Source organism: Vicia villosa, unplaced genomic scaffold (genome assembly GCF_029867415.1).
Source record: "Vicia villosa cultivar HV-30 ecotype Madison, WI unplaced genomic scaffold, Vvil1.0 ctg.000645F_1_1, whole genome shotgun sequence".
In the NCBI taxonomy this organism is placed as follows: domain Eukaryota; kingdom Viridiplantae; phylum Streptophyta; class Magnoliopsida; order Fabales; family Fabaceae; genus Vicia; species Vicia villosa.
The window spans coordinates 535948-550643 of NW_026705289.1; the positions used below are offsets into that span (position 1 = coordinate 535948).

Sequence of the window (14696 nt, forward strand, 5' to 3'; positions counted from 1 at the left end):
ATTTCGATGACCCTTCTACCTCCAAACGAAAGGCTTCCTGCCCTCTTATGGCAAGGATAGACCCTTTCATTCTGAAAGGCAACAAGAGACCTATCATCTGAGTTTAAGGTAATTGCCCCTAATTGCCTTGCAATGCTCGAACCTTTTATTATATTCTTTCTCATAATTTTTCAAAAGGGCAACGCTTATTCACAAGCTAAAGTCCCTATCTCTTTCATCTACATTTTCTAAACAAACGAGCAAGCAAAGCAATTAAGAGCCCATGGAAAACCATGGATGCAAAGGGTGCCTTACACCTTCCCTTTGCATAATTACCCCCCGAACTTAGATTTCTTTAAAAGGTTTTTTTCTGTTTCTTTTTGCCTTTCCGAATATTGTTTGGATAAAATAAAAGTCGGTGGCGACTCTTGCTTACCGCGACATTTCGATTGATAAAAAGTCAGTTCACCGTATTACAGACTTGCTCGGATTTTCACGTAGATTCTAGATCCGATCTCCGTTTTGTCCAAATCACACTCTAACATTACGAACATAAACCACAAGATTATGCCACAACTCAACGGCTCTCACGAGACGATCCCAAACTATCCTAAATGACTAGTGCAATTCACAGAATCAAGATGCAATAAATATATACAAGGAAACATGCGCATATGCTATACATCAATGGCGAGCGAGATCTGAACGAACAACACAACTAGCAAACACTATACGGACCTAACATGGAGGCTGAGAGTTTAGAGAGATTCAAGAGCCACACCTGATCGAATTTAACGTTTCCAGAAAGCTCCTCTACGCTCTGTTGTTCTTGATGTGATTAGCGATGATTCCAGTCGATGCGAACCGTTTCGTTTTGCTTTCTTTGATTATGGCGGTTGATAGTGATTTTTTGGAGTTGGTTTGATAATGGTGAAGGCTGAGTGCTACTGATGATGGTGGAAGAATGATGATGGTGATCGATGGAGATTCTCGAAGGTTGATGGTGAAAGTGGTTACGGTGGTGACGGTGGTGGAAGAGGGAGGTCGAAGGTGGAAAGTGAAGATGAATGATGGAAGAGTTTTTAGGTGGTTGGAGTTTGTTACACCTTGTAACAAACTTTGGAGGAAGCTGGGAAGAGAGAGCCGAGAGAGAAAGTGAGAGAGATGAAGGTGTTTTTTGAGAGAAAGTGAGGGAAAATGAGAATGCGTGTGTGAGTTTGTGAAGAGTTTTGGAGTTATATAGTGTGAGGTGCATGAGAGTGTTATGGTGTATTGTATGTACAAGATAGTTTCCCCCTCAAACTTAGTGAACAAGTTGTCTAATTAAGGCAAGTTTGCTGCATGCTTTCTGAGTTCCTTGATGTTGCCTGGCCTTCCTACTCAATGTGGCAATGGCATGCATGCCATACACTTCTCTTTGCATCAATGACATTATATCAATGATAACTCGCGCAGCCTACTTCGTGTACCTATATCTCGCTCCATGAACTACCATTTGCCTTGACTTTGGTATCAATGTGAAGAGGATGTTTGCTAGAGGAAGTTTTATGTTAATGGTATCGTGAATCGTGACTTGGAGGTGCAACAAAAGTGGTCCTGAATGTGCCATGCCAATGCTGCCTTGCCATACACGTGTGGCCTGCCTAGTATTAGACAAAACGCGCCTTGGTCAATGAGTGACTTTGAATCATTATATCTTGCTCATTACATGTTCAACTAAGGAGATCCATGGCTCATTAGAAAGAGGACGTAGCAAGGAGTGATTTCATACCAAGACTGATCCCCATGGATATTTGTGGGCCTCTAAAAATGGATTTCAGTTCAGCCCGCCACGTGTTTGATAAAAGGTTTGCGCGTGACCTGGAATTCTGCCCAGCCTGATGCACGCCCTTGGCCAGTATGAACATGTGACTTTGGAGCTTTGTAAATGATTCACTCTTCGTCCAAATGGCTTGGTTCTTGTTTCATTGGGTAGAGGACATGGAGTAGAGTAGATGCATACCAAGTTTACACTTTATAGACCCTTGTGTGTCTCTATAATCGACCTCAAAGTTGGCACGCCACGTGCTTGATGAAATGTGTCACGTATGACCAGAATTGTGCCCAGCTTCATGACTTGCATAAATGGATTTCTTCAATCTTTGAACTCTTATATCTTTCAAACCACGCTCCAAATGAAAATGTTCCAAACTATAAAGTTGTAGAGAGCTATGATTAGAGCATTTTTCATGTTGTGACTTTTCTGAGAAAATGGCTGTTGACACGTGTAAACTGATGCTGAAGTGGACTGATCATCATGCCTTAAAATGCCAAAATAATTTCTAAGTATGAAAATTTCCATTTTTAGCCATATTTCCCAAAATGGAAACTTTGACCAATTCTTCCTGATTTTATTATTCCTTTGACTTTTCTTGATTGGCTTTCACCGAAAGTCCATATCTGAATAATTCTTCTGATTTTGACCCAAAAGTCAACTGTTCTGATTTTCTCTGATTATTGATGAAATTCCCGATTAAATCTCTTCCAGTCAAATCCAGTCAAACAAACACATCCACATAGTCAGTATGAGAAGCTTTTCACACATAGAAACCATTCCTGATTAAATGTTGACCAGAAAGTCAACTGGTTGACTTTGGTCAAAGAAACCCTGATTTAAAGAACCGGATGATTTGCAAGCCAGTATCCTTCAATCAATGCCTTGACTTGAGACAGAGAGAAACCCCAATCCAGGAGGACTTCCTTGAACATAGAACCACATGATTATACCTCAGTCTCCTTATTCTCTGATCAAAATTCTTTGCAATAGAGCTTTTTCTTGCTAGCCTTTGAATAGCACCCATGATATGAATGCATGAGTGGGAGTTATGACCTAAGTGATGTATGTACATGAATCCTAAGCCGTATGAATAGGGTAGGACAAATATGGGGTATGACAGGTGCCCCTATTTAATCGTCTTATACTCGAAAATGAGATTGGCGCTAGCCTTTCGAATATTCGAGATAGAAGAAGATTAAATACCAAGACCTGAAATTTGTCCTGAAAAGATGGTATGATCTTTATTCTTTTATTATTTTTGTTTTGATATCTGCTGGGGAAAGAGAAATTTGTTTTTCTGATGGACATATTTACAGTGAGTAATTGGAAGAAGGGTGATAGCTTGTAACGTAGCCTGAGGTGCCAATACAAGGTTCTCAAAAGAAATGTTATATGAAACAACGACTGGAAGGAAATAGATCTCGTGCGATCTACGACTCAACATCGACTCGACGACAGGAGAGGATCTCGTGCGATCTTCAGGACTGAAACAAAAGGGATCTCGTGCGATCTAAGACTCGACATCGGGAGAAGATCTCGTACGACCTCCAAGACAGGGAGGAAAAGCAGATCTCGTGCGACCTACGACTCATCATTGGGAGAAGACCTCGTGCGACCTTCAAAACAGGGATAGATCTCGTGCGATCTACGACTCAACATCGGGAGAAGATCTCGTACGACCTTCAAGACAGGGAGGAAAAGCAGATCTCGTGCGACCTACGACTCAACATCGGGAGAAGATCTCGTATGACCTTCGGGACAAAAGGGGATAGATCTCGTGCGACCTACGAATCAACATCAGGAGAAGATCTCGTATGACCTTCAGGACGAAAAGGGATAGATCTCGTGCGACCTACGACTCAACATCAGGAGAAGATCTCGTACGACCTTCGGGACAAAAGGGGATAGATCTCGTGCGATCTACGGCTCAACATCAGGAGAAGATCTCGTATGACCTTCAGGACGAAAAGGGATAGATCTCGTGCGACCTACGACTCGACATCGACTCGACATCAGAAGGAGGGAAACAAAAAGACATTGTGTTTGACATTTGTCGGGGATTGGGGACACCTCGTATCGGCACCGCAGCTTAACAGTGTTTGTGATATGATGGCAGATATCAGGTGAAGTTTGTAAGGGTAACAGCTTTGGGAGGATGGGTCATTGTTCTGATTCAACATTGACTCCTATTATCCGGCTTACGCTCTGTATGCATGTTTGAGTTTAATGGTGTAATGATCCACTGTAATGGATATGCTACGCTTTTGAGGATGCAATGTTGTATGTAATGAATTCTATATGCAACGAGTGCCAAATAAAGGCCTCAGTGGGACAGAAGAATAGGATCATTGGGGTCCGTTGCTTGTGAACTTGAACTACCATTGTGGGTTGACATTGGAACCCAACAGTGCCAAAGATCATTGGCAACTGCGTTGAGGGTTAGAACATAACTCTGTTCGGGAGGAAGGGACTTTGCTCGACTTTCCTTACATCCTACTGCTTGGGGAATCATGAGTTTTGAGAGACCATTCTTCGTCTGCCATATGGAAGAGGGATATGGACCTCTTCAAATGCCCCATGCTTACCAGTACTGATGAATTATACTCTTGAACTTTCAAGCGGGATGATGACGACCTTTGTGATATGTCATAAGCCAAGATGACGGCTAGAACCTGCAACCTGCACAGAAAACAACGTTTAGATGCAAATGCTGCCCCTTAGAGCACTTTTATGTTTGTGTAACATCATGTTTCGTTGTGATTATTATTCCCCCATTTTTTCAATGTAATGTTTAATAACGAATTAAATCACACCTTGCATGCGAAAAATGAAAAGCAGGAAGGAAAGCTTTTTATCAGAAGATCATTTTATTGATGGAATGCCTATGAATAGGCTTCTGTACAAGGAAGCAACTCCTAAATGAGGTAGTTGCGAAAAAGAAAATAAAGTGCAAAAGGCAAAATGGCAAAGAGAAATGCTCGAATTTCCATTAAAACTGGTATTGCTACAGCTCCCATATCCTTGATCCTCTCAATGCCTTGCTTCAGAAGCGTAATGGTTGGATCGATCTATCCATTTTGCCTGGGGTGTATAGTGGTCTGTGCGAAGGATATTCAGACTGCAGCCTCTCGCTTTTGATCCCTAACTTTTGCCTGGATCGCCCTTTCAAGTTTTCAATCCAGCGGGATACTCCTTTTTTGCCTAAGTCGCCCTTTCGGGTTTTCAACTTAACGGGTTATTCTTTTTTTGTTTTATTCCTAATTTTTGCCCAAACCCTTTTGGTTTGCCGGGATGCCCTTATTTTTGCCTAGGTACGTCGACCTAGCGGGTCTTTTATGCGTAGTATTTTTTGACTGAGTCTGAATTGACTGGAAGCGGAACGTCTTCCCCATCCATCTTTGTCAGGATTAAAGCACCACCTGAAAATGCTTTCTTCACAATATATGGTCCCTCATAGTTAGGAGTCCATTTGCCCCTTGGATCGGTGTGAATTGGAAAGATCTTCCTTACGACTAGGTCACCCGTGTGGAATTCTCGAGGCCGAATTTTCTTGTCATACGCTTTCTTGACCCTCTTTTGGTACAACTGGCCATGGCAGATGGCGGATAAGCGTTTCTCCTCAATTAGATTGAGATGGTCGAGCCTCGTCTGAACCCATTCTGTTTCATCAAGTTTGGCATCCATCAAGACCCTCAACGAAGGAATTTCCACTTCGACAGGAAGTACAACCTCCATACCGTAGACAAGAGAGAAGGGAGTTGCCCCAGTTGAAGTGCGAACTGAAGTTCTGTAGCCATGCAGAGCAAACGGTAACATCTCATGCCAGTCTTTGTATGTTCTAACCATTTTCTGGACGATCTTTTTTATGTTCTTGTTAGCAGCTTCGACTGCGCCATTCATCTTTGGCTGGTAGGGTGATGAATTGTGATGTTCAATCTTGAACTCTTCGCACAACTCTGCCATCATCTTGTTATTAAGATTGGACCCGTTATCAGTGATGATCTTGTTTGGAACCCCATATCGGCATATGATTTCTTTCTTGATAAAGCGAGTGACGACTTGCTTGGTTACATTCTTGTAAGAAGCAGCTTCAACCCATTTGGTGAAGTAGTCGATAGCAACAAGAATAAATCTGTGTCCATTCGAAGCTGGTGGCTCAATTCGTCCAATCATGTCGATGCCCCACATGGCAAAGGGCCAAGGTGACGTCAGGACATTCAGAGGAGTTGGAGGAACATGAATTCTGTCAGCATACACTTGGCATTTGTGACATTTCTTCACGTATACATAACAATCACTTTCAATGGTCATCCAATAATATCCTGCTCGCAAGATCTTTTTGGCCATGGAGTGGCCATTGGAATGGGTTCCAAAAGATCCTTCATGAATTTCCCGCATGATTAATTCTGCTTCGTGTCTATCCACACATCTGAGCAAAACTGAATCATAGTTTCTTTTGTACAGGACGTCTCCTAACAAGAAGAATTTGGATGCTAACCTTCGAAGCGTTCGCTTATCCCCAATTGTAGCATCTTCGGGATACTCTTGTTTCTCAACATACCTTTTGATGTCATAATACCATGGCTTTTCATCATACACATCTTCAGTAGTGAGACAATGAGCAGGGAACACATGGGCAGGCTCTTTGTAACGGAGGATCCTTATGTCTGGCACTTCTTTAGGGGAGCTAACTCTGAACATAGCTGCCAAAGTAGCCAAAGTGTCTGCCAATTGATTCTCCTCTCGTGGGATATGATCGAAAGTGATTTCCTCGAAAGCGGGCAACAACTCCAAGATATAGTCCTTGTAAGGAACTAAGTTGGGGTGTCGTGTCTCCCAATCACCTCTTACTTGATGTATGACCAAGGCAGAATCCCCATAAACCTCAAGGATCTTGATCCTCATATCAATGGCTGCTTCGATGCCCATTATGCAAGCTTCGTACTCTGCGACATTGTTTGTGCAATCAAAGCATATTCTAGCTGTGAAAGGGATGTGGGTTTGACGAGGAGAAGTCAAAACTGCCCCAATACCATGGCCCATAGCATTTGATGCACCATCGAACGTGAGAGTCCATCGCTCTCCTGGTTCGGGTCCTTCATTATCATCCAGTTTCATGATATCTTCATCAGGAAAGTCAAACTTCATTGACTGATACTCTTCTAATGGCTGATGAGCAAGATGATCTGCAAGGACACTTCCTTTGAAGGCCTTCTGCGTGACATACTGGATATCATATTCTGATAAAAGCATTTGCCACCGGGCTAGTCTTCCTGTAAGGGCCGGTTTTTCAAAGATGTACTTTATCGGGTCCATTTTGGAGATCAATAGAGTGGTGTGAGTCAGCATGTACTGCCTCAGTCGGCGAGCAGCCCATACCAAAGCACAGCAATTTTTCTCGAGTAGTGAGTAGCGGGATTCACAATCGGTAAACTTTTTGCTCAGGTAATAAATGGCGCACTCTTTTCGACCAGACTCGTCATGTTGGCCCAGCACACACCCCATAGATCCTTCAAGCACAGTTAAGTACATAAGAAGCGGCCTCCCAGGAACCGGAGGCATGAGAATTGGTGGCTCTTGGAGATACTGTTTGATCTTTTCGAAGGCTTCTTGGCAATGATCATCCCAACGGATATCTTGATTCTTGCGCAACAACTTAAAGATGGGTTCACAAGTGTCAGTGAGATGAGAAATGAACCTGGCTATATAATTCAATCTCCCAAGGAACCCTCGAACTTCTTTTTCATTCTTCGGTGCTGGCATATTCTGTATTGCTCTTACTTTATCAGGGTCGACCTCAATCCCTCGTTGACTCACAATGAATCCAAGTAACTTTCCTGATCGCACTCCAAAAGTGCACTTGTTTGGATTAAGCCTCAACTTGAATTTTCGCAAACGAGCAAACAATTTCTCAAGATATACCAAATGTTCCTCCTCAGTTTGGGATTTTGCAATCATATCATCAACGTATACTTCAATCTCCTTATGGATCATATCATGGAAAAGGGTCACCATCGCACGTTGATACGTTGCACCAGCATTCTTAAGACCAAAAGGCATCACCTTATAACAATATGTACCCCACGGAGTAGTAAAGGTAGTCTTGGTCATATCTTCGGGAGCCATCTTTATTTGTTTATAGCCAGAAAAACCATCCATGAAGGAGAACACCGAATACTGAGCAGTGTTGTCGACTAGCACATCAATATGAGGCAGAGGGAAATCATCCTTCGGACTTGCCCTATTCAAATCTCGGTAGTCAACACACATGCGTACCTTTCCGTCCTTCTTAGGAACAGGTACTATGTTTGCAATCCAAGGAGGATACTCACACACAGATAAGAAACCAGCCTTCAACTGTTTTTCAACTTCTTCCTTGATTTTCAAAGCCATATCAGGTCGAGTTCTTCGTGGTTTTTGCTTTACAGGCGGACATTCTGGTTTGAGAGGTAGCCTGTGCATAACTATATCCGTGTCTAAACCAGGCATGTCTTCATATGACCAGGCGAAGATATCGACATATTCTCGGAGCAACTCGATCAACCTTCTCTTCACATCACTTTGCAAAGCGGCCCCTATCTTGACTTCTCTCTTTGTTTCTTCCGTGCCGAGGTTGATGATTTCTATGGCTTCTTGATGCGGCTGAATAGATTTCTCCTCTTGTCTCAAAAGTCTTGCCAATTCCTCAGGGACTTCACAATCTTCCCCACTATCCTCATCAGCTTGGTCAATTGGATTCTCAAAGATATCAAGACGTGGAACTGTAACATTATCATTTTTGATGGAGTTCGAGCCGGATCTGCACGATGGATGATTTATGCCTTAGAATGCAACACATAAAAGGGAAAAAAGAAAAGCTTTGCCATTTCGAAAAAGTTTTTTAAAGTAAAAACAAAATGAAAGAAATGGAATGGTAATTGCATGCGAAGATATGATTTTCATTCAATATTAAACAAATTGAAACAACATGGGGGCCCTTCTTTATACAAGTGGTCAAAGTGCTTAGGGCGAAGCATATGACTTATCGAAACAAGAAAATTACATCTCCATAAAAGTGACTCTAGGGATGTCCAAGATAGTCCAATTGTTGAGTTCCTGTCCAGGCGCAGCATGGCAAATGAATCTGGAGAGATCTTCTTCATCATCATCATCCACGGCGAGAACCTGACTTCCAGAACTAGTACTGGCACTGACGAACACTTGAGAAATCGGGGGGATCACCTTCTTTCCGAGGGTTGTGCTGAGCTGAGTAGAAGAGGATGGCTGGTATCCAAGGCCATACTTGTCTCGCTTCTCTTTAACGTCAATCAGCTTGCCCCAGGCACTATGGGGAGTACCAGCTTCTAAGAAAGCCTTAGCATCATTTAAAGACGAGAGGGGCGCCCCGAGTTCCTTCTTATTCTCGACCACAGGGAGTTTGTCAACTGACACAATCTCTAAGGCCTGAAAAGGTGTCTCTTGTATCTCTCCCTCCACTTCAACATAACGGTATGATGCCAGATTATTGACTATCAAATCCTCTTCACCAGTGATCACAACAATCTTGTCATTCACAACAAATTTCAAACACTGATGGAGGGTAGATGTCACAGCCCCAGCAGCATGGATCCAAGGACGACCCAAGAGGAAAGTGTACGAAGGATGTATATCCATAACATAGAAGGCAATATAGAACATGTGAGGGCCAATCAAGACAGGCAGGTCAATTTCCCCTTCTACGGACCTTCTAGAACCATCAAACGCTCTGACACTCATAGTGCATGGTCTCATCATAATCCCATCCATACTCAGCTTAAACAAAGTGGCCTTGGGCATCACATTAAGAGAAGAACCTGTATCAATCAGAACTCGAGATAACACAGCGTCCAGACACTTGACGGAGATATGCAACGCTTTGTTGTGTGCTCTACCCTCAGGTGGAAGTTCATCATCAGAAAAACCCAAACAATTACCAGCAGCAATGTTGGTCACAACCCCTTCAAACTGAGGCACGGTAATGTCTTGAGTCACGTGAGCGGAAGCCAGAACTTTCATCAGAGCATCACGATGAGCTTCCGAGTGCACCAAAAGGGACAAGATAGAAATCTTAGCTTGAGTTTGGTCAAGTTGATCAATCACCTTGTAGTCACTTTTCTTAATGATTCTCAGAAGTTGCTCAGCATCTTGTGCATTACGTGTTACAGGAGGGTCGACAACAACTTGCTTTCCCTTTGCTTGTGCATTAGCGTCCTTATTGGTCTCTTTAGGAAGCGGAGGAGGGGCAGCAAAGATCCGACCACTACGGGTAATGCCACCAGTGCCAGCAATATTTGTGATGCTCGAATTACCCACTGGAGGACAGTCATACTTCTTCCCTCGAATATACACAGCATTATAACACCAAGGAACAGCCTTAGAATCATTCACATGAGAGGGAACGAGAGATGAGGTCGAAGGAGTTGAAGGAGCATTTGGAACCTGAATAACCATCAGAGTTCTCGGAGCTTGAATGGTCAATGGAGCACTCGGTGCATGAATAACCAGCGGGGTCTTTGGTGCTTGAATGGCCAAAGGCGTGCTCTGAGTTTTTGACGCCTCAGCAGGATGGTAAGGGATTTCTAGGATGGCCACATCTTCAATAGGAACGACCCTTTCCACTCTAAGAACACCTTCGTCCATTAGTTTCTGAATTTCTTCTTTCAACCTAGCGCACTCTTGAGGATTAAAAGAACATTGCAAACAGTAGTCATGTAGCTCACACAAAACCTTTTGTTGCAAAAGATGTTCTCTGATAGTTGCTAGCGGCATCTTAACCTCACTAACATCATTCACCAGGATCTGATCATCACATAACTCAATAGCATTGGTCGCACCAGCATGAGGAGGCATAGGGTTATTCTGCACGTTGGGACCAGTAGGAGTGAATGAGATAAGCTTGTCATCAAGAAGATCCTGAACCTTCAACTTGAATGCTCTGCACTTTTCAATTGTATGGCCTGGAGCCCCTGAATGAAATTCACAACGAGCATTAACATCATAACCGGGAGGAAGAGGACTAGGTGGAGGTCCAAGTTCACGGAGTTGTACCAATTGACCAGCAAGCAACTGAGGGAGAAGTTGGGCATATGACATTGGAACCGGATCAATACGCCTATATTGGAATCTTGTTCTTTGTGGGCCCCTTTGACCTTGAGGCCTAGGGTTCTGTTGACGATTCTGGGGAGCAGCAGCTTGTTGTTGTGGTACGAAAGGCTGTTGGGGTGCCATCCATGGTTGTGGAAGAGCAGCAGCATATGCTTGAGGGACATATGGACCAGGAACAGCATAAGGCATCGGATAATAAGGAGGTGGAACAGTAGAATATGCAGAAGCTCGGCCTTGGTCAACAGAAGCGGTGCTAGTTTCACCTTCCTTCTTCTTCACAAACCCAGAATACGGCTTCTTACCATTACCGCTTGAGGTGCTAGAATTAGTAACACCTTGAATGGTACCGGCTTTGACACAGTTCTCAACCCTCTCACCAATGATGACCACATCCGAAAAGGAAGGAGAAGTATTACTAACCATGTGCTGAAAATACGGCCCTTTCAGAGTTCCCATAAACAAATCAATTAATTCTCGGTCCAATAAGGGAGGTTGAACTCGAGCAGCAAGTTCACGCCATCTCTGGGCGTATTCCTTAAAGGACTCTTCAGATTTCTGTGACATATTCTGCAGCTGGGCACGGCTAGGAGCCATAGCAGTATTGTAGTGGTATTGTTTCAAGAAGGCATCAACAAGTTCTCCCCAAGTACTGACATTAGACCTCTCGAGTTTCATATACCACTCCAACGGGGCTCCAGTGAGACTATCCTGGAAGAAATGCATAAGCAGAGGTTCGTTCTCAGCGTGAGCGGCCATCTTACGGCAGTAGGAACGAATGTGAGTCTCTGGGCAGGTAACTCCCTTGTACTTATCAAAATCCGGCACCTTGAACTTCGGGGGAATAACAATCCCAGGTACCAAGCACATAGCAGCGGTGTCGAAACTTGAAGTTTTAGCAACCTCAACAGCCTTATGACGTTCTTCAAGAGCTTGGTACATCTTAGCAGTCTCGGTCAACTCAGCAGTGAGATCATGTTCAAGATCAATAACCTCATGGTGGTCGTCCACTACTTTAAGTGTCTCATTAATAGGAGTCTCTTTAGTTTTCGTCCCTCCGTCGATAGAAGTGGTAGGAACATCCTTGACCAAACTAGCGACGCTCTTTCTGAGTTCATCCTGTCCTTGAACAACGGCATGGAGAGTCTCCATAAGTTGGGCCATTCTTTCCCCCATAACATCCATATCCCTACGGAGGGCAGCTTGATTCTGTTCAAATTGTTCCATGATTCTCTTCTCGTTGTTTCTGGTGCGGTAAGGATGTAAGGAAGTCAGCTTTGTTGTTGAAGCAGAAATCTGTTGCTGAAAGGGACCCCAATTAGTTTCTTGTACAATAACCTGAAAAATGCAATGTGATAATGTGAATGTATGAGTGCATGTGTGTGTATGACGTGATGTGCCATTTTCAGAGTATCCAAGATTTAATATTGATCCAGAATAGCTAACAATGTGACAAAAGATAAGTATCAAGAGAAACTAGTTCTTTTTTATTCATAACAGAAATTTAAACTTGGGCAAGCCATACATCAACAAGATAGTTCAACAAGGGAAATAAAAGACCCCATCCAACAAGTCTGGTGGTGGTCGAAACATACAGACTTAAACATCAATCCATCTGAATATAAAACAGAGGTCCTCCTTGTCTAAAATGCTCGTCGCTCCACTTCTTAGTTTCATCAAACAGTTTCTTGGTTGCTTCTCGATCTCTTCCTTTAAGAAGGCTTTGAATCACCTCATCTTTGCGAAACAAATGCCCATCTAGCTTCTTGCAGCACTCCCTGAGTTCGTCACATCCTTTGCATTCTGGGAGATAATCCTTCTCAGATACGTCCTCCATACCCATCATTCGATCTCTGAGCTTGGCATTTTCTTCTGTTAGTCGGGCAGTGCGGAGGTGACTTCCTTTCAACTGAGTCTCAACCGCTATCCTTTGGGTGGTCTCTTCTTCCAGTTTCTTTTTCAGACTCCTCACTTCAGCTCTAGCCTCCCTTTCTATCTTGAGTTTATAAGCCTTCAAGTCTTCTCTGTACTCTCGCTTGAGTCTCTCTTCTGCCTCTTTTACGGCCCTTTTTATGATCTCCTGGTGATCCTCAACAACAACAGCAGTATCTCTTTCACCTTTTTCCGTTCTAGCCCTCTTTTGAACTCTCAAAGATCCTTCTTTCAGCACCTTGGCTTCATGTGTCAACTCAACCCTTATTTGGTCCACAAGATGATGTTTTGGTCGCGCATCTGACCTCTTTTCGTGCAATTGGGTGCTTTCCATATTCACTTGGATGCAATTCTCAGCAGGCATAGTGGCATTTGGAACCTTAGGTGGTTGCTCGTACAGTGGGTTAACCTTCGGGAAAGGCAACAGGCGATCTTTAACTCTTTCTTCGACCCAATTTGTATAGGCTTGGTTGGCAACGGCATTCTTCTCACCTAGGGAAGTCTGGTCATCTGTGTGGATGCAATTCCAGGTGCTTCTTACTTTTTCCAATCCCTCTGGACCAGTTCCTTTCTCAAAGCAAATGGATTCGAATATCTCTTTGTCCAAAGGCTTGTCTTTAAATGCAAAACCCAACTGACGTAGCGCTAGCTTAGGATTATAATTGATAACACCTTTCGTTCCTATGAGGGGAACATTGTCAAAAGTGCCACAACTAGTTATAACTTCCTCTATGCCCATTCCAGTAGGACACCAGACGATGTCATTTTCAGTAAGCCCCATGATCCTTTGAGGCCATTTTTGTGAGTCTTTTGTTGTAACAAACGGCCCGCTTTTAGGCAAGTGTGAAGTGAACCACTCATATAGCAACGGTAAACAACCCCCAACTGATCCTTTCTTCCCATACCTGGAGTGGATGGTATAATAAGTATCTGCTAAAAGAGTGGGCACAGGATTTTGATCCATGAAGAGACAAACAACAGTTAGATCGACGAAATTCGGAATGTTCGGGAACAACACCAAACCATAGATAATAACGGCTAGGAGAGCGTTGAATTCTTTCCATTTCTTCTCAACAGCAAGGGTGTCGGCCTTCTTTATCAGAAATTTCACATGGAATCCGTGGGTTCCACCATTAGGCTTCCAGTTATCTGTAACATCTTTCATGCTCAAATAAAGAGCACCAGCAATTCGGTCCATTTTCGGTTTCTCAGGTACACATACAAAAGGGATCCTATGTTGAACCTTAATCTTGAGGATGTCAGCATATTCTTCAAGGGTTGGTGCCAGTTGGTAATCAAGAAAGGTGAAACATCGTAACTCAGGATCGTAGAACTGAAGAAGTGTGTATAGAGCCCATTCATCAACCCGAGAAGTTAACATGTGTAAGATATGGCCATATGTCTTCCTGAACTCATCCAAGTTACGCCCAGTAACTAAAGTGCTCAACTGAATCAGATGTGTCATATCCTCACGAAAGAAACTGCAGGTGAATGTACGCTTGGTAGCCTCTTTTGTAGCGGTCACGTTGTTAGCCATCCTGGATGAAAGGTAATAACCTCAGATACCCTGAAAAATGGCATGCATATGAGAAATAATACTATTTTTCTTCTTTTCTTTTTTCTTTCTTCTTTTTTTTATTACATCTTTTCTTTCTCTTTTTTTTTGAAAATAAATATGCCATGATGAAAATGATGCAATGGAGATTCTCCCAATATGAGAGAGTTGTTGTGTCGTCTCTGAGCAGAATCGAATGTCACAAGGTCAGAGGTCCGGCATAGGTGCCACACAGCCATAAGAACAATAGTCACCAACAAAGCAGAATAGTCACCAACGGTACCTGTCATGTAT

At 43.2% G+C, this 14696-nt stretch overlaps 1 protein-coding gene across 1 annotated transcript; it reads right to left on the reverse strand.

Moving 5' to 3' along the window:
* Window positions 1-510: 510 nt before the first annotated feature.
* Window positions 511-14384, reverse strand: LOC131630118 (uncharacterized). Its single transcript, XM_058900910.1, has 3 exons — window positions 14070-14384; window positions 12744-13985; window positions 511-597 (listed from the first exon to the last, which is right to left on the reverse strand). The coding sequence occupies exons 1-3, from the start codon at window positions 14382-14384 to the stop codon at window positions 511-513; spliced, it is 1644 nt and encodes a 547-aa protein (XP_058756893.1).
* Window positions 14385-14696: the final 312 nt, after the last annotated feature.

Bases quoted from the DNA above. Each gene is read 5' to 3' on its own strand.
- LOC131630118 (XM_058900910.1), bottom strand. From the start codon at position 14,384: ATGGCTAACAACGTGACCGCTACAAAAGAGGCTACCAAGCGTACATTC. The intron at 13,986-14,069 runs GTATGTGTACCT...GATAACTGGAAG, and splicing joins TTCAACATAGGATCCCTTTT to CCTAATGGTGGAACCCACGG. The intron at 598-12,743 runs GTATCTGAGAAG...GAATTGCACTAG, and splicing joins GAATGATGGGTATGGAGGAC to TCATTTAGGATAGTTTGGGA.